Raw genomic sequence first — 20,253 nt, forward strand, 5'->3', positions numbered from 1 at the left:
ATAATGTAAGTGACAAAACATCAAGCATTAAAAACTTCCCTATGCAGGACTGCCTTCAGGTGCTTATTTCCTTGACATCTGATGGGAGGGCGTTCCACAGGACGGGTGCCACCACAGAGAAGGCCCTCTGCTTGGTTCCCTGTAACCTCACTTCTCGCAGGGAGGGAACCACCAGAAGACTCTCGGCGCTGGAGCTCAGTGTCTGGGCTGAACAAGCCAAAAGCCAACACCTTGGAAGCAGGGGCTGCTGCTGAGTTAATGGATGGGCAGGTCTCACATGGAGATGACATTTATGAGAGCTTTTGCCTCCACGCTGGGTTTCTACACATGCCCCCCATGAACTGAGCACTTCTAATATTGTTAGCATCTCTCTTGCCTCTTGGTCCAGGGGCAGCCATTAGTATTTAAACTCAGTGCAAAATTGACTAGAGGAACATGGGTTGTTTCACAGTAACCAAGGAAGACTTCATCCCAGTCATAAGCAAGTTTCAGCACCTACGGCTGTTTTTACTTCTCTCTCAAGCAACAGATATCAAAAAGGAGTCCAAAATCAACTTTCAAAAAACTAATTTTAATCAAAACAAAAAAAAATTGTTGATCATTAACAAGTTTATAAAACAGTGATTTAGTTACATAAATAAATTGATATCAGTGTATCAAATCTTAATTACTTTCAACTTCATGAGCATGTTTACATGGGGTGATGAAATACAACCTTTTCCCCCTAGTATAATAAATAAAATGGAGAGCATGAAACAAGTTCCCCCCCTCTAAACAAACAAACAAAATCTACAAACATACTTCTAGCATGTTCTCTAACAAAGGGAACAAGAGACACGGGACAACTTTTGCACCAAAATGTTAAAAAAAAAAATGCTTTAAAAAGCACAAGGGTACAGAACCATCAGCTAAAATAAAGGACACTATACTGTAACCAAAGTTGGTAATAACAGTAATAATAATATAATGAACAGTTTGGTAGTTAGATCTCCAGTTTGGTTATTTTAAAGCATTAAGACAAGGCAAGATAGAAGGCTGCTTTCTTTTGAAGTAATTCTAGAAGAAATAAAAAATATTTTTTGAAAAAACAAACGAACTGAAAAGTAGAACAGTCATACCTACACAACTTTCTGTCCTGCACAAAGTCAAATACCTATGCAGAATATATTTATATATATATATAATATATATGTTATTTGTGCACAAAGGTTAGCTTATTATTAGCTCACTGCAAAGGTGTAATGTATTATGTCAATTGTTTTGGAAAACATTGTAGGTAGCCACAGGCAAACTTCTACCTCACAGTTGCCACTTGTGAACTAACCACAGTGGGTATGAACCACATGGGAAACTGGCCATTTGCAGCGTCCGGCCGTGTGGCAAGGCAATTTTTACGGCACAACTCTTTTTTCCCTGTTGTGTTTGGATCAAGACCAGCAGTTTTTTAAAAAAATGTCACCTTACCAATGGCCAGGTGCTACACGGGGCCAGGACGTCACACAGGTTCCGTGCACACCTTGATAAGTTTACAAGTAGCGGCAATGTAGGGGCGACGTTATCTGTAGCCATCCTCTGTGTGAAAAAGGGATATTTAAGTTTTCTAGGCTAGGAGGCACAAACCCCAAATCTGGCATACTGTATGTATTCTTAATGCTAAGGCTTGCTGCTCTGGCTGTGTTGTCCCCTCTTGACTAGAGTACCTGTTACAAGCACGCGAGTGTGGATACATACATATGTATATATGCATACACTCGCCTGTATAAATATATATATATGTATAAAATTCTCCCCAATTTCCATCCAACAATTCAATCCAAAAAGGTGGCTCTGCATAGATGCCCAGCATATTCAGTTCATCACCTGAGCCAGCCCTGAAGCTGGGCGCACTTTAGTCTTTTCCAATACGTTTCCTTGTTTGTTTAAAAACCAAGCTACTGCAGCTTCAAGTATTTTGCATTATAGGTTTTTTTTTCTTTTTTCTTTATAAATTAGTTAATGTTATATTTTATTCTCAATATTCCGACATATAGTATAATATATATATATATACAGTACAATAAATGCTCTCATTCTTTTTAATTTTATTTTCCAGATAAATCCCTGAGAATGTATGTTGACAGTCGCTAAGTTTCCACATGCACAAGCATCGTGTGCCATGCTTCTGGATGAACAAGCACTGCAAAGCCACGTGGGTCAGCCTTTGAAACTATTTAGTTATTTGTGTGGTTGGGTTGGTTGGTTCATTTAAATAAGCTGAAATGTCAGGATGAGTTACAAAGGAGTAAAGCTGGAGCCATTCGAGGTACTTATCACAGGATGGAGGTGTTTGTTTGGTTTTGTATTTTTTTTAAAGCCATTGCAATATATTTCTCTTTTTTTTTTGTTTTGAGGCTGTGAACATATACAGAAAGAACAGGAGAGCTCTGTGGGCTTTTGCCACTTGACAACATATACTCAGTGTAAACCAAACTTTTTATTTTTTTTTAAGCCTCTCAATCTCTCATACGAAAACAGAAAAGGAAAGGGGAAGAGAGAGGAAAAAAACGACACACAAATTTTCACAACGTGACAATTTAGTTTTGCAAACTCAGTATATAACTATACACATATAATACCGGTGTGGCTCTGTTTTAAGTTAAAAAGGATACAAAGGCAGGCTCAAGTAAAAACATACCACCCTCCCAATGCTCCCCCCCCCCACAACCCACCCCCCATTCACACACATTTTTATTGTCAACCAAACCGTTCGCGAACCAACATCATCAGTTTCTTTTTGCCTTTGTAAATTTGTTTCAGGTTGTCAATGAACTGTGTAAACTGAATGTGTCCGTCGTGAGCCATTAAGAAGGTCTCTCGGGCCTTGCTCAGGAACTCTATGAACTCGCTGTAATGCCGGGGACTGATGTGCGTGAGCCGGGAATGCGTGGTGTTAATGTACGCTCCGATGGTGGCATCCAGGAGTTGCCTTAGCGGCGCTTTGTCCAATGACATCAGCTTGCCCGAGTTCCTCCTTCCGTGGAGCCCCACCATTCCGGGAGTGGTCAAAGTACACCGACGCAAGATGTCCGACAGTACCGTTGCACATTTGACACTTTTGACCACCAGAGGTATGATCGCCGCCAGCTCGTTCTTCCCGAGGGAGTGGCTAAGTGCGCAGGCCCACAAAACGTCGTTAATGGCAGGGTGCGTGTCCTGATTGTAACTCAGGTTGAGATGCGTCATGGCCAACGTGGCCAGCTTGTAGGCCCGCATGGGGTAGCCGCGATGCTCCATGTACCGCGCTATAGTGAAGAGCTGCGTGTAGCTCATGCCGGTTGCAGCAGCGTCGAGGACAATTTGGTAAGCCGTCTCAAAAGCTATGTGATCCTTCTCGCACAAGGTCAGCGCAGAGAGGGCGCAGTTCTGAGGGTCCTTCATGGCACACTGAAGAGCAAGCGTCCTAGCACTGCTGGCAAGCTTCTCTTGCTGGTGGCAGTCCAGATGCAGGCGGACTATAGTGCTGTTGGACATCACCGTGGTCGCAACAATGCTAGTCGCTTCGGTCGGAGTGAAAAGTGTAAACCAGCTTTGCATGATGCTATCCAGTGCATAAACACCTGTGAGGCATAGAAGGAAACGTTTGTCACCAAATATGGCAAACCCGAATACGTATCTAGAAAGAACAAACCTGTGACCTTGTCTGTAACACTCGGTAGAAGACCCCACCAATGTCCTTGTGTTGAGATCAGGACTGAGCATTCCTAATAAAATGGAAGAACAGACCCAACCTATCACAGCCTATGAGCAACTTTGGTTCTTATTACAGTGGTACCTCAAGGTTAAGAACTTAATTCATTCCGGAGGTCCGTTCTTAACCTGAAACTGTTCTTAACCTGAGGTACCACTTTAGCTAATGGCGCCTCCCACTGCCGCCGTGCCACTGGAGCATGATTTCTGTTCTCATCCTGAAGCAAAGTTCTTAACCCGAGGTACTATTTCTGGGTTAGCGGAGTCTGTAACCTGAAGCGTGTTACCTGAAGCGTATGTAACCTGAGGTACCACTGTACTTTAGCCTGCACACCTCATTTGGAAGCAGGAGTGCCAACTTGAATAAAAAAGGGGGGCAGGTACGCCCCACTCCACATAATTGATCACGTGATGTGGTGCATGCACACCGTTTGAATGGCAGTGCCCATCAACTTTGGGGGGCTGAAGACCCCTTGGCCCCTATCTTTGGAAGCGATGAAAACTAGATTGAGAATCCCAATGATACGGCTCCAATAAAGATTAGCATTCCAAGACAACACATTGTGTGAACAAATTGCCCCCCCCCCAAGCTTGAGTGTGTGTGGCCCATTCCCCAAAAGTCCCAATGCTCAATGTATTTCCCTCCTAAAGAACTAACACCCCCTTCCATGGAAAAAAGAGGAAGAAGTCAAAACTGAACTGGATATAACCCCAGCAGGAAAATAGAAATCTCTGTCCTTAAAGGCAACATCTTCATCTAGAGTCACTACCAGCCTTCCGATCTGAAATGTGCAGGTTTCTTTAGTACCCTTTTGTTGCTCTTGCGAGGGCGAACAATGACTGATGGGCTTCATAAATTGAAGCTTATAGGCAGCTTGAGTGCCTCATTATTACTCAAAGTAATTTGCACACATCTGTGCACTCATATAACCACACCCAGAGGTCCTTATTTTGCTCAGTTGGGCCCTGCTGTACTATAATGCATGCATACACATAACCCCTCCTTACCCAACGCTAGGCACTGAGGCCATCCACTCAATGCCTGGCCTTCATTTACATAAACAAACATGTCCCTCATTTACAAACTTCCTAGAGTCTCAGAGGTGATCTTTGCTTGACATTACAGCTTCCTTATGGAAGCTATAGATATATATGCTAATGTACAGCGGAATAAAAAAGCAATTTGCTTGCCAATAGTTAACTGAGCAAAACACACTTGCCCTCTAATATCTAGAACTCAATCTAGGTTTCAATTAACTTGGCCAAGACAAACATGCTATTAAAAAAGAGAAAGAGAGAGGATGCAAATTTGCTGATAGCATCGCTTGATAGGAGAGCAAAGAATAGTAAACTCAACAGACACAGGGAAAATGCAATCCTGACCACTAAGTGTTGCAGTGATGTAGAAAATCTGCTTGGGGAACAGCACCCATCTTCATAAAACCAGAAACAGAATACAGATTGGGTTTTCCTTTCCAGTTTCTCAGAAAGTAATGGCACTCTACACTCCTGCACAAGTCTGCTGGTGGCCAAATCTGAAAGCTGCAAACCATAAAGCAGCCATGAGTAGCAGATAAAACTAGGAATACAGCCAAAGGTTTGGACAAATCAGTTTATGATTTTAGAAGACACACTGAAAGGAGAGAGAAAAAGAGAGGCATGCATGATTGATGTGGCATTTAAGAGAACATGCAGCTCTCTAAAAAGTTATTTAATTTGAATAACTTTGTAGAGAACTTTACTGTTCTTGTGAATGCACAATCACTGGAACACTACTGGCATTTCATAATTTGCTCCAAATTTGGGAGATTGTCAGGGGAGTGCCTTTCTCCTGCCTCCTTGGCACAATTCATAGAAGGGCACACTTTTCAGCTTCTATCCTTGTATAAATTCCTGCAAAGGAGGTTCCCAATCTTTTATTTGGGGACATAGCAAGTAAGGTTAAGCTACTTCCTTCAGGTGGCTACATTCCTCTGTCTGGTTGGGATCTCCTGCATGGAGCTCAGGCTCTCTTGCTGAGGACAGTTTAAGTTTTGTACTCTTAGTTCACGTCAGTGTGGCGTTACTGCACAGAGACAGGTAATTTTTTAAAAAACACACACCACAAGATACATATTTGATGTAGAAGTACCCAGGTTCTTCTTGGAAGAGCAGCATATAGAGACCATCTTGGCTGTGAGTCCTGGAAGACCTGCTCCCTGTCTTGTATGCCTTGTACCATCTGGTCTGGGAGGGCGGGGCCCGGACTGACTCCAGCTACAAAAGGTGAGGCTGCTGAACAGGTTCCTGGGCTGGGGTATTGTCATGGTTGTGGTTGTTGTTATTGATATTTTTTGTATCTTATGATTTATGTGGAAACAGTTCAATTTGCTTGTGCATTTCTTAATGTTTTATATATTGTTTTGTTATGTTTGTAATTATGTGGGTTGGTTTTTTTGCATATTGTAAGCCACTTGGAGCATGGTTTTAACTTTGGAAAGGCAGCATACAAATAAAATGCTTGATTGACTGATTACACTATCTCACAGTGCTAGTTAAATCATAATTCATCAGAGACCAATGGCACCACTTACCTACTTCTGTTGCACATGTTACCAACCACCTCACCATCTCCCGCCGCCTCCAATTCAAGGTCGACAAAGTCATGCGCATCACCTGTTCACAAAAAAGACGGGCATTTTAGAGAGACTAAAACTGTATCATAGAGTTGTCACAATGCAAGAAAAATGAGAATACGCATTGCTTAGAAATTAGTCAAAAGGGGCACTTTGGAGTCTCTCCATCAGCTCTGCCGCAAGAAAGAGAAGCATTTCTTACACATCTTAAGTGTTTGAGAGAGGAAAACATTACATCCAGAAAGCAGCTTCTCTGGGCTACAGGCTCCCTGACCTCCCCAGGCTAACCCACTTGTAAACTAATAATGTGGAAATTCTGGATTTCCCCCAGAAACTCCAACTGCTATGATGCCAAAGGTAAGTAAGGAACAGGGAAGATTCCCAGTCTTCCTCTCCATATCCCCAATCTGAACTAGGGTGAGCAGATCCTTGGACATTTTGGAACAAATTCCCTGGTAATCTGTTTTTCTCCCAGTGTGCCGGGAGATCCAAAATATTCTGGAGATATGCAAGCAGTGACACATCTAAAGATAAACATCATAACCTTAAATAGCAGTAGTTCTTACCTTTTTCAATATTGCAGACTGCTGCTTTACTTTGCCTATTCTTTGCAATCCACCACATTTTATGGTTACTGCGTGGAAGGCTTCCAAAGAACTGAATACTCTCTGTGTTCCAATGCAGCTGGACTACGTACTCTAGCATAATTGTTTCCTGGATTGTCAGCTGAGATAGTAGCATCCACACATATTGAGCAAAATCTACCTACTACCTAGTAATATTTAATATACTCCCTCACTCTATGGCTATGCATTCAGTGCTGCTGCACCATGAGCAGAGCATTAAGTGGTATTTTGCCACCATTTCTTTGGAAGAGTTAGTCAGCATTTTGGTCTATTTTATGTGTGCCTCACACAGTGTAGACTACAGTTCAAGAATCACTGCATTAGAGCACTGATCTAACAAAGGCAAGGTGTCCAATAGGCCTGGACAATATATCTCCCACGACCAGTATGTGGGGGGGCAGAGTGCGATGACAGTGTCACTCAGTGGCATATCACTGGTGAAACCGTCACCGCTCGAGTCCCTCTGCCTCCATTGCCCAGCACGCTGAGGGAGAAATAAACTAACGGGGAGCTGGAGGCAGTGGAACTCAAGTGGCGGCAGCTTCACCAGCTATATAAGGTAAAGGTAAAGGGACCTCTGACCATTAGGTCCAGTCATGGCTGACTCTGGGGTTGCAGCGCTCATCTCTCTTTATTGGCCAAGGGAACCGGCGTACAGCTTCCGGGTCATGTGGCCAGCATGACTAAGCCGCTTCTGGCGAACCAGAACAGTGCACGGAAACGCCATTTACCTTCCCGCCAGAGCGGTACCTATTTATCTACTTACACTTTGACGTGCTTTCAAACTGCTAGGTTGGCAGGAGCAGGGACCGAGCAACGGGAGCTCACCCCATCGTGGGGATTCGAACTGCCGACCTTCTGACTGGCAAGTCCTAGGCTCTGTGGTTTAACCCACAGCGCCACCCGCGTCCCTTTTCACCAGCTATATACTACTGGTGAAACAGCCATTGCACTCTGCCTTGGCAGAGGGAGAATCAAGCTGAATCGGTGAGGTGCCCATACAGCATGTTCCTTCCTCTGCTTCTTTAAACTGCTTGGCTGAGGAGCATGCAGCTGTTCTTGCCTCAGCCAAGCAGTTTTACAGAGCTAGAGGCGGGATGGGGGCTCTGTTAAAGTGCTCCTCCTCCCCATTTGAGAGAGCCCCACTCCTGCTTGCACACGAGTAGGAGTGGGACTGGGGCTGTTCAGCTGGGGAGCATGAAGCCTCCACTTCCTGCCTGGCTGCCTTCTCTGGGAGGGTATGTGGAGCCCACCCTCCTGGTGGAAGGCAGCCAGGCGGTGTAGGGGCTCTTTGATGCTGCTGGTGGCCCCTCTCTGCAAGACGTGGAAAGGGTGAGCTTTGCACCCTGCACCTTTTGGATTTCGTCCGGGAGGGTGGGCTGTGTCCTTCTTCCTGGGATGAACGAGCCCCCCACCAGAGGAAAGAGACAGTGCACCTGCAGGGGCGAAGGTGAAAGCCTGACAGGTTCTGTGTGCTTGGCTACTGTTGCTTGGTCTGTCTGCGGGAAGTGGGGGGCAAGCAGGCAAGGTTGCTCACCACACACACACACACACACACACACACACACACACCAGCAAAGGCAGAGGGAGCTTGGTCAAGGAGCCCCAAGTCCTTATGGCTCCAGCAAAGGGGAATCAGGGCTGGCTCCACTAGGGGCAGCTCTCCCACCCCCAGCAGAGCCGGTCAAGGGGACTCAGGACTCACTCAACTGGGTGCAGGAGCCTTTTCGCCCCCCGTCTGAGCAGCAGGCTGGGGCCAGCTGTATTGGCCATAGCCCATGAGGCGCCGGAGTGAAACTGCCTCAACTCCCACAATGAGAGCTGCGGCAGCTTCACGCAGCATCTCACCGGCTGGGGCCAATGCAGTTTTTTTTCTACATCGTGCTATCTTGCCAAACCGCAATGTGTGGCTGGCGATACACCATGATGCTGAAAACCAGCCTTAGTGTCTATACTTCTGAGGGTTGAGGGTTTCAGATGTCTAGTTCTAGGATAGGATTGGAGCACATTTCAAAAGCAGCCAAACAATTTATACATGCTGTGTCTGTCAGCCTGTGTATTTCTTTAATACCAAGAATACAAGGTAAATCTACTGATACGTCATACAACTTGTAACAGCAGGGCACCTTTTTTAAAAAAAGCCAGCTAAGTGAAAAAGTAATAAAGATTTCCCATTTAATTCCCTTTGCCACGCCATCTGGTATAGCAATAGAACAAGAAGAGCTCACCGACAATGGATGAGTAGGAAAAGTTCGTTATAAACTGGTTGTGCCAAGAATACATGTTCAAAACTGATCCAAGGTTTTATAGTATCTTACTGAAGCATTAAAACAGCATTAAGAAGAAAAATACCTGAAGACCCAGCTCCAGAGAGACTTTCAAAAGAGTGATATCTGGCAGACTGTCCATAAGCGTTGCTATTTTAAATGCATCCTGGGCAAGCTTGAAGATGTGCGATGAGGAGTGAATGTTTTTCTGGATAGATTCTAACACTGTTTCAAGCCTTCGGACATCACCTGCAAGGTCAGCCAAAATATATATATGCATAAACACAAGCAGTGACAGGAATATTGCAATGTGCCATCACACAGACAGTGTCATCAATATGCATCTGATGTGGTTATCTCCATACCATCTGTAGCAGATGCAAGTTTTGATGGTGCTGAACCAGTGACTGGAGGTGGCAATGGACTAGATGACAGCCTACAAACTGGAGCTAAATCCTTAGGAAATGGAGTTGCGGTTGGTAGACACTACTCATGTCCAAGAAACTTCCATCTGTCCTGCTTTAGGTCAAACTGCACTCCCCCTGAAGAAGCAGGTGTGTAGTTTGGAGCTGCTCTTCGTTTCATCTGTGTCACTGGAGGCCCACATGGTTTCAGTGACAAGGTGTGTCAATTTGCAGCTCCATCGAGTTCACCGGCATAGTCTGACCACACAGTTTTGCAGCCTCTGGCAACTGCTCGTCAATGTGTTCTGTGTAGGGTTATATTTGAAAATGGTCTGGAATTTGCAGCTATGTGCAGAGTGCTGCTACTAGAGCATTGGTTGGTACTTAGCTGTGCAGCAATGTAACACCTATCTTGCAGGATCGACATTAGCTGCTTATACATTACTGGGCTCAGTTGAAAGGTGCTGATGTTAACATGCGAAGCCCTGAATGACTTGGGGCCTAGGTACGTTGATGGAAAGTTTCTATCCACAGCAGTCTTCCTACATTTTGAGACAGCAGAGGGGGCCATTTTTTTAATCCCACCAGCAACTGTTGCTCACTGTGTGGCAGTGCCTTCTCAGCAGTTATGTCCCTGGTGTGGATCTCTCTTCCCTTAGAAGCACAGACAGCTACCTCACTGAACACACTTGTTTACAGAGGCTTAGACAGGACTTGGTTAAGCCATCTCTGCTTTTTACTGTGGTACTGTTGCTGTCGTTGATTATTATATTTCTTTCAAATGCTGAATATTTTTACTGATCTATTATCTATCTACAAACAATGGAAATAAATATTTCAAAGCCTTTCTTAGTGAACAGATGCTAAACATTCCAGATCCATGTTTTCCATTTCTATATGAATCCATCTATGTACCAAAATAATTCTGCTGCACACGTGAGCTGGACATGCCACATGGACAGCAAGTGATGTGCTTGTGTACATTTTATTTAGTACTGCTTTGGCTACTTATCCTGGCTCACTGCGGATATATATGCTACACTTCCTCTTCCTCACTCTTCTGCTTCAGCAGAGCCAAGAGATCAAAAGCTTTTGCTTCCATACACAATTAACTGCATTTGAACCCTAAACTGTTGTTACTTGGTTAGTCTTAACTATATTTAAGGAAACACATCAATTTCGTAAGTCATGGTTTTGAGACTAGTTTGTTTCTCTAAACCTTGGTTAAGATTAACCACACTTTGTCAGAGTTTGAATACAATGATCAACCATGGGTTAGTTAAACAGGGAAGTGGGAGCTTTCAATCTCCCCGCTTCCAACTGCACCAGAGGACGAGAAGGGAAAGGGGAGCTCATTCATGTAATAAGGGACTGTCCAGCTTTTTGGAAAAACCATTGTGGGCACCACAGACACACTGCAATCAAGTACAACACAACTTATTCTATAGTCCGCCACAGAATGCTTCTTTCAAGTCTAATTTGAGCAGAGAGAAGAAACCCTGGGAGCACCAGGAAAGGCCCATGCAAACATTATGTATACCCATTAGCACCACATTGGTGAACAAGACCAATATAAACTCATGTATATAGTCAACTAAAAATAGGTATCTGCTTAATTGCCAGCACTGTACCTTTGGCTGCAGTTAGCATAGTTGATGCCAACTCACACTGCTGAGATTCAATGTGACTTAGAGTGAACCACCGGGGGTACCGATTTGGAACGACTGATGCAATGTGATGTGGACGAGACATATCGCCTGATGGAGCTGTGGATTCCAATACTAGTAATCTGTAAACAGGAAACACACATACGTGGATAATTAAATTATAGTCATGAGAAAAGTTGTGCCTTCTACAGAAATGCTGCAATATGTAGACAAAGGTCTGGTTAGTTTCTCATTACAAGATTAAGGCTGCATTGAGCTTCAGGCTCATACGCTGTGACCCTCCTCCTCCATACACAGCAGGGGGAGGTTGAAAGCTCCTGTCTTTGAAGGGAGTGCAGTTCCTTGTGGCAACCGTTGTTTGCAAAGTTTAAACAAAACCAGTTCCCTTCAGTTCAGCTATCACACAGATCTGTGGGCAGTTCAAAGGCAAAAGCTTTTGATCCCCTCCTCTTGCATACGAAGGAGGAGAACATGTGAGCTCAAAGCTTGTTATCGTAAGGACAAACTGTGGTTTGGTGTTATGTCTCAACAAGGTCATAGGCAAAATGGCCTTGCTTGTCGCACTAAACCATAGTTAATGGTTTGCTGTGAATGCAGAACTTGTTCCTGCTTTGCTCCTTCCCTAGTGCAAGCAACAAGCCACGATCCCTGGCTTAATCATTATATCCAAGCCAGGGATCATAGTTTGTTTCACTCAAACAAGAACAAACCCTAGCTATGGCTTATGGTGTGGTGCAAACTCAGCCTTTGAGGGCAGGGAGGAGCCTGTTTCTCCTAATTAAGAAAACTAGAACTTAAATAAGAATTTCTCCATGCTTTGGACTTTTAGCATCTGTGTTTCAAAATTAAGTTTCAAAAATGGTGGGGGGGGGGGGGGACATTTTTTCTCCTGATATGACTTTCCTCACCTTTATGTTTTTAGTGGGGAAATGGGACATTCTAGTAATGGTTTGGTATCTGCCAATTTAGCAGACAGCCATTTAACTATCTGAAAACTAGTGAACATCATTTTAGAAGCTATTCTGGTGACAGCAGTTTCTCTTGCAAAGAAAAAACCTCTGCCTAACATAATGCAAAGAAGTGAATATGAAGCAAACCTACACATAGTGGTTGGAAAAGGTTACAATAGCTTTAACAAGAAATAGTTGCCCTAAGCTGATAAGTTATTTCTCTTCCTACTACAGACCTATTATTAGAAGTGTCTACACTGTAATTTACTTGAATGAAAATAGCTGGCTTTTTTTTTTCATGAACTCCCTATCACGATGATTCAGAGCAGCCTCAGCCTTTCAAAGGTCAAAGAAGTACTGAAGGACAGTTGGAAAAGGAATGTCAACAAGCAGAATTCTGTGTGAACATGTGCATCTGTGGGATTTTATCTTCAACATCATCATTGGGAATGGCTCTCTGAATCAGGACGGCCCTCTGAAGAATTAGTATCACTACTACTGCTTCACAGTTAAATGTTGCCCTCCGGCTTCTACAGATGCTGGCATCACTCAGTTTTACGTGGTTCCACGGATTCTACAGCCATTTTCCTGCTTCTACTTGTGCAAAAGGCTCCACCAGATTTTGCACAACAAGAAGGCTGTCTTTAGATTTTTTCCCACCTTTTATTGCATAACTTTATAGCCTGAGGTGCAAAACAGCCCTCCCTTGAGCAGAAGACGCCATTCATGTATGCAAGCACAGCTTTGCAGCCTAGTTTACAAAGCGTCTGTTGGTATTCCTCTCTCTTGATAACAATCATAAGCAGAATAATTTATGTGTAATAGTTTTTAAAACTACAAAACATATCATACAAAATGAAAGCGAAATTATGCAAGTCTTGATCAATTTGCACCATGCGTATACGTTTTCATAATGCTTGCTTCTCTTGGTGCAGAATCCAATTCATATGATTTTTAATTTTCAGTTTTTGAAAAAATTAAGTTCTTGAAATGCAGAGTATGGTCGTACCTTGGTTGTCAAACAGAATCCGTTCTGGAAGTCCATTTGACTTCCAAAAACATTCGACAACAAGGCGCAGCTTCCGATTGGCTGCAGGAGCTTCCTGCACTCAATCGAAAGCTGCGCAAGCCCCGCCGGACGTTCGGCTTCCAAAGAACGTTCGCAAACCGGAACACTCACTTCCGGGTTTGCGGTGTTTGGGAGCCAAAACATTCGAGTTCCAGGGCGTTCAGGATCCAAGGTGCGACTGTACTCTGCCCCAAGCATGCAATGGACATATTCCAGAGTTGTAGCATACTTTGTTCATATTACAGGCTGTGTTACTGTCTCAAGTTGCCTTAGCTCTAATAGAAAATTTTGTGGGTCAAACAGAAGAGTCTCTCTTTGTTAGACCAGATGGGTCCCATTTCCACCCTGCTCTTAGTGTGTGTCACAGCTGTATTCCCAAAGGGCTTCCTTTGAGATATATAAACTCACAGCCACCCCAAGGAGTCAGTTCAACACTCCCTTGGGACAGGCCTAACGCCCTAGAACTGAAAGCAAAAAGGAGACTATCAGCTATTTTAATGCTGTGGCACACCTCATTTAATTCCAATTTTCTATCCAGGAGTGCCCAAGGATGGCTGGTAATGAAACAGACAAAAGAACTGGACTGACCATGCAGCAGCATAGCTCTAACATGAACGTTATCCTCTCCTTACCCCACCCTCACCAGCTCTGAGAGAACAGGAAGGGTTGCCCATTAAGCAGCCCTGAAGGACAGACTAAACAGATTAGAGCCCTGGGATTTACTACCAACAACGATAAACACAACTGAGTACTTCAGAGAGGTTTCCACAGAATGCACAGAGCTGCAAGGAGGAAACTTTGCCATTGTTTTCCAAGTCAGTCTGTGTTTGCAAGACAGCTGCTCATACTTGAAAAGGTGAAGATCTACCAAGGCAATTTGCCCCAGTGCTATTGTTTACAACATCAAAAAGCGAAAGGACTGAGGCTTTTGGTGTCAAGCACAGCAGATATCTTTTTTTAGAAAGATGAAAATCAGGGTTATCTCTTGAATTTTTACTGCTGGGAATTTCATTCTTGGAGCAGGGGAGAGGATTAAAGCAACTGAACAGCTTGTATCAGAAGGTTAAAAAACAGAAGTTAGAGAACATTTTCAAATTAACTCATGCTATGCAACGTGTGAGTTAATTGGGTGCTAACCAGTGTTCAAACCCACCTGTTCCTTATATCAGTCTTGCGGTTCTTGGTTCATTCACTCATTCATTAGATTTCCCATCCTATAGCCAAACAGGTCTCCAGGGTTACTCAAAAACTATATCTAAGACAAGTGCAGAAACACTTGCATTGAAAGTATAGGCTTCAACAACCTACTACAGACACACAGATAAATCAAACACATTGTGTACATCCTCTATCAGGATCGCTATCCTTAAAGGAGGAAGTTGTTTGCCAGCCTTCTTAAAAGTCAAAGGAGCTTACCTGGTGAGCCCCTTTAGAGATGGGAGTTCCACAACACAGGGTGCCACTACAGAAAAGGCATTGCTCCTTGTCACCATCCTTTTTACCCCCGAAAAGAACAGGTGTGTGGAGCAAGGCCTTCCCTCATGACTTTATGGATGAAGGGAGCTCATACCGTTGACTGGGTTTATGCTTCTTTTCTAAATGAGGTTTAAAGACACGTACCGCATTGCTCTCAGTGCAGTTTTGTATGCTAGTTCAGCATCATGAGGTAGGAGAGAGGTGAAAAGATACTTGGCAAATGTGTGCATTGGAACGCTCTCTCGATGGATGATTTCACCTAGACCGCTATAGGGTCCAGCTATGAGGGAAGGGATTTGGGAAAGGGAAAAAAAAACAGAAAGTCTTATAAATAGTGCTGTAGTTTGATTGTACATAAAATCGAAAGTGCTAAAAGTTATCTAGAAATATTGTAATAATCCTTGCCAAAAAAAAAAGCACTCACAGTGAAGAGAAATAAGCTCTCTGGTGAGGGGTCCTCTAAGAAATGTGCAGTACTAAAAGAAAATGGTGGTGATAAATATATCTTATTGAAGCAAATAAGGTGGCCTGGCTATAGCTTTCCTTCTTGGATTCAAAGAGCCCAGAACACTTCATTTGTTCACTTTTCATTCATTGGTATAGAAGCTATTCCATGTTTTCTTTAACGTTAAGCTGACTTGTTATGAAAATTGCCCCTGCAGTTTAAAGTGGCAAAAATGCAGGGAGTTAGCTGACTAAGAAGCATTTCTGCCATGCACGTCAAGCCAAGGTATCTGAATCACCACCCTCACTACCCTTGGATGTAGCCAAATAATGCAACATAGGTGTCTAAACAGGGAGGGGACAGGAGTGTGCGCATGTGCTCACACACTTGCATGTGGTGGGCGGGTGCATGTAACATCGCAAAAGGTTCCTGACCTTTCCTCAGACCCCATGTTATTTGCTACTGAGGTATGTGGGCTGTAGCACTGGGGCGAGTGGCTGCACCTCTTGCTACAAGGGGGGAGGCAGCCATAGTTCAATCGCAAAGCACAAACTCTGCATGAAAAAGGTCCCAGGTTTAATTTGAGAAACTCTGGGACACCTTGGGAGAGCAGCTGCCAATTCAGTGTACTTAGCTGGACAGGCCATTTGCCTGACTCAGTAGAAGGCAGCTTCCTATACTTTAAAAGGGCAGCGGAGGTTGTCAGCTGAAGAACTACATTCTATGAAAACACTGAAGTGTAGAGAATTGGAAGCACCCGCTCAAATCAAGCTGAAACTAGATGAATCCATCCTTTAAGGGAACACCCCCCAACCAAAAAAAACACACTGACAAAAGGCTCCAAAGTAATGCTTGAAAAAAGTGCTTTTAAAAAGGCGCGCACTTGTTCTTTAAAGATTCCCTAATGCTAATATATAACGTCATTTTGACACTAACAGAAAACCCGTAATGTTTTCTCTCATTTTTCCAGAAGGGCCAGATTGAACACACTTCTAAAGAAAACAATGACATCTACAACTTTCACTACTTTTAAACAGACCCACCCACCCACAAATCCCACAGTGTCCATAGTGCCAGCTTCTTCTTCTTACATTCTTTAGCTGTTAATTACATTAAGATTACAACCACCAAATAGGAACTTCGCTTGTCACGAGCATGGGCCTCGGCTGAACTGCACTGCTAAGAAAGACGTTCTGGGCATCATGATTGGCAGGTAGCCTCTGCCAATCCAGCTTGAGACCAGCCCTATTCTCTTGCTCTGTCTAAGCAATGGAAAACTCTTGTGCTTTGGATTATCGTGTGCATGTCTTGTAAGCAATACACTTTCTCTAAAGGATGATAAAAACACATCACTGTATTTCTTTCCCTTGTGTTTTAATGATTTACAGTGTGACACTGGCAAGAAAACGTCTTTGTTGCAAAGTTTCAGGCACAAGTATCAGAGTGTGATTTCTGACGTAGGACAAAAATCATACTTTTACATGCGAAGCTACTTTCGGTCCCCACCAAACTCACAGTATGAAATTCCTCATAAGCAATCTAAATTGGGCCAGTGGAATGAGTGTCTAGGGCAAGTTTAATTTCACACATTTACAATGTTTCGCTAGAAAGTGGTGGTGTCATTATGAACTTCAGTTTCCTTACATGCTAGCCTAAACTAACTGGGTGGGGGGGGGGGAGATAATACGTAAACAAGACCCTTCCACTTCCACATCAATGTGATGTTTAAGTATAGTATGGGGGTGGTGCTGGGTGTCTGATGGAAGATCTATAAGCAACCATTAGATTCCTAAGAACCTGATAATTACCAGATAAGCCAACTCCCAGAGGAGTTCCTGGTCTTTTTATTAGAAACTGCTGAAAGAAGTGGTTAGCATCAATAGTCAACTACCTTCTAATAGGAAGACTGCTTGCTTTTGGAAAATCTTCACCAGCGTGTCGTCCAGTTCGATTTCCTGTAGCTTGGAAATTAACTGTTCCTCATTCCGACAAACTTTCTCTTGTGCATACAAGCCATCAGGCATTATTCGCTGCTGCCCCAGTCCTATCAATGCCACTTCCACAGCCAGCGTCAAATAAGATTCTCCTTCTTCTAAGAATTTGTGGGCAGGCAGGTGATAATACTCCAAAGATTTGTACTGGCCCATATTCTCTGGAGCGGCGGGAAAAACATCAAGTCACTCAATAGTTTACTTGTGGTTACACACCTTATTTGTGCCTGTCCTCCTGCATCGTTTGCAAGCCTCCCACAAATTTTCACAAAGGCAGCCACCCTCACAAGGTAGCCTTGGGCATGCCACTCTCTTAGCCTGAGTACCCCCAATCTACAATATGGCCAATAGCACTGACTACCTCATAGGGTTGTGCACACATGTCAAGTACACTTGAAAACACTAAGCAAAAGTATTGTAAATAATGCCAATGCCAATACTACTAGCAGTAATAAGGCACTTGCTTTGCAGGCAGAATGTCCAAAGTTCAAGCTCTGGTATCTCCAATTTTAAAGGATCAGTTTTAAAGGAAAAGACCTTTGTCCTGGGAGCTGATGCCAGTCAGGGTAAACAGTAGGCTAGCTAGGCCAATAGTCTGCCTTGGTAGAAGGCAGCTTCATATATTCCAACAGTAGGGCAAGAATACTATTTTGTATGCACACATGCAAACTACATCCCTCCCTCTTAAGCACTGTCAACACCCCTATTCAGCAAATGTTTAAGTTATGGTGTTTTGCAAGCATGGTTGCAAATAATAGGTCTAAAGCAAAGTTAAAACCACAGCATGCTTAAAAATACATCAAGTTGACCCATGATCAAATTTTACCTGTGAAGTCTGAGAACACATGGAAGCTCTCATCGTCAACCCTGCAGGCCTCCATAAGGCTGCTGAAAAGGGTGCCAATTGGGTCCAATGGGTGCCCAACCCAGCCTTCCAGGTTAGTTATAGAGGTAACACCTTTGTGGAGAAGTTCTACATTAGAAAAATAAATACATGCAGCCTTAGTGGTCATACAGTACTTTTAGTAGGCAAAACAGCTTGCATTTCCCCCCTCATCATCCTGATTTTTCAGACATGGAAACTGTAGCTAGCAACAGCATATGCACCATCAGTGACCACAGATAAACTGGATTTTGAACCCAAATACTGTATCTTATAACAGAACACATTATCCAGAAGGCCCATGGCCGTTTTTCATTCAAGGAGATGCATCAATGCCAACTGCAGAAGAATACTGACCAAACACAGCTTTGCTTAACACAGAATACCATTTTGTTCTGCCCACCCCGCCCCTGCTTACCTATAAACAGAAATACAAAGCAAGTTCTACCGTGCATCAATTAGAACAAAGCAATTTCTCACTGCCTATCATAGCAAGCCATAGATCACGACTGCCTACCCTACTGTCTATGCAAGACTCCTTGATTATAAGCTATCCAAACTCTCTTTAGAGTCACTGCTGAAGGATTTATAAACAGGAAGCACACTTGTGGTATGCACAGAAGAGATATCTATTTTAGTTTCCTTGTTGAGAAAAACAAGGAGCACTATTTTAACTAAGCTAATCCTGTGGAACTGGGGAAAACAACAACCCAGGCATGTGTCACATGACAACTCTTAAAAGATCTACCTTTCAAGTCAGCTAGATTTGCCTTATTTGCAAAATGTAAAAGGTAAACAGATCCCCTGTTGACAGACAGGGTCCACTGTCAGGGGCACCTATGCCGAGGCCCACGGGCTGGTTAGTAGAGGGCTTATTGCCAAGTAGAGATGCTGGGCAAAGAAGAAGCCCAAAACTACTGCTGTTCTCTGTAGAGCTGAAAGGTACATGCGTCATCGGGCTGCAGGAGATCCTTCAGGTGCCCTTTCCATCAGACAGAGAGGCCTTCATACACTCCTTTTGTCCATTCTAACACTATGCAGCTTCTGAAGAACCTGCAACCTCCCATTTCCCAATAAGGAAGGGTGATCAACTACAGTGCCTGTATTTGGCCTCAGAGAGATGAGTTATGAGTGGAAGCAAGAGGAGGGTGTCTAGAATAATGGAAGGAAGCCCTGCAAATAAGTTGTCCAGTGCAGGCAGCTCCTGTGTAATGCTTGTGCAAAACCCTATTTGTGTATACTTTGTCATGTTCTACAGCTACTACCAGGTAAACACAATTTACTACAGTCATGGAACTACAGATATATAAGCAGTTAAGGCACACACCCAAATTCCTTTCCAATGACTTCACTACCCCAATAGAATAAAATCCGGATTGCAATTGTACGTATACTTTCTCCACCTATGTACACTTCCTTTGCAGTTTGGGGCAAATCAAACACTAACTTTTGTAAGTGAAATCGACTGAAAGGTTACTTGGACACATGCCAAATGCTACTGTCCGTGTCAGGAGTTCAAGGTAATTTCAATGTTTCAGGGAAAAACAAAGGGCAACTTCAGAGAAATGCCCCCCCCCCAAAAAAAACACATTTTCATTATTTCCTGGGCCTTCACAGTGTTAGGAGCTGGGGGGAGGTGCTGTATGCCTGAATCCCCTTCTAATTCCTGAATCCAGCAACCAAGCAACAGTTTGCTGTTTGACAGCAACCCTTATTTCTATGAATACAGCGGAACCTCGGGTTGCGAACATGATCCGTGTGGGAGGCACGTTCACAACCCGCAGTGTTTGCAACCCACAGCGCCGCTTCTGCGCACATGCAGGTCATGATTTGGTGTCTCTGCGCTTCCGCGAGCGCCGAAACCCAGAAGTAACCCGTTCTGGTACTTCCAGGTTCGGAAATCACATAACCTGAAGCGTCTGTAACCCGAGGTACCACTGTAATGACTAGACCCATCCAACACTGCACTAGTTAACTGAACACATCTTTTTCACACATTTACAAAGCAGTCGCCCCAGATTTATCTCCAGGCTTACATGCAAACTGATGCTCTTCCCATTCTAGAGCCAGTGCAGAGAGAGTCCAAGGTTGGGAGTGGAAAATAGTACGGTCCAAATTATTCTGCCGCTTTAGA

General features: G+C 43.7%; 1 protein-coding gene across 5 annotated transcripts in view; it reads right to left on the reverse strand.

Moving 5' to 3' along the window:
• Positions 1-550: 550 nt before the first annotated feature.
• Positions 551-20,253, reverse strand: part of ZSWIM6 (zinc finger SWIM-type containing 6) — a 92,925-nt gene continuing 73,222 nt past the window's right edge. For 3 of the 5 annotated variants that reach the window (XM_083403668.1, XM_083403666.1, XM_083403664.1), the window contains 7 exons: positions 18,063-18,209; positions 17,137-17,397; positions 14,945-15,080; positions 11,270-11,427; positions 9,320-9,483; positions 6,300-6,381; positions 551-3,596 (listed from right to left, as the gene is read on the reverse strand). In XM_083403668.1, coding sequence (XP_083259794.1) covers positions 2,734-3,596; positions 6,300-6,381; positions 9,320-9,483; positions 11,270-11,427; positions 14,945-15,080; positions 17,137-17,397; positions 18,063-18,209 — 1,811 coding nt within the window. In that variant the 3' untranslated portion in view covers positions 551-2,733. The remainder of the gene's footprint in view (positions 3,597-6,299; positions 6,382-9,319; positions 9,484-11,269; positions 11,428-14,944; positions 15,081-17,136; positions 17,398-18,062; positions 18,210-20,253) is intronic. The other 2 variants (XM_083403667.1, XM_083403665.1) reach the window with 1 other exon arrangement.

The sequence above is a fragment of the Podarcis tiliguerta genome (assembly GCF_965153285.1).
Source record: "Podarcis tiliguerta genome assembly, chromosome: 11".
Classification (NCBI taxonomy): Eukaryota; Metazoa; Chordata; class Lepidosauria; order Squamata; family Lacertidae; genus Podarcis; species Podarcis tiliguerta.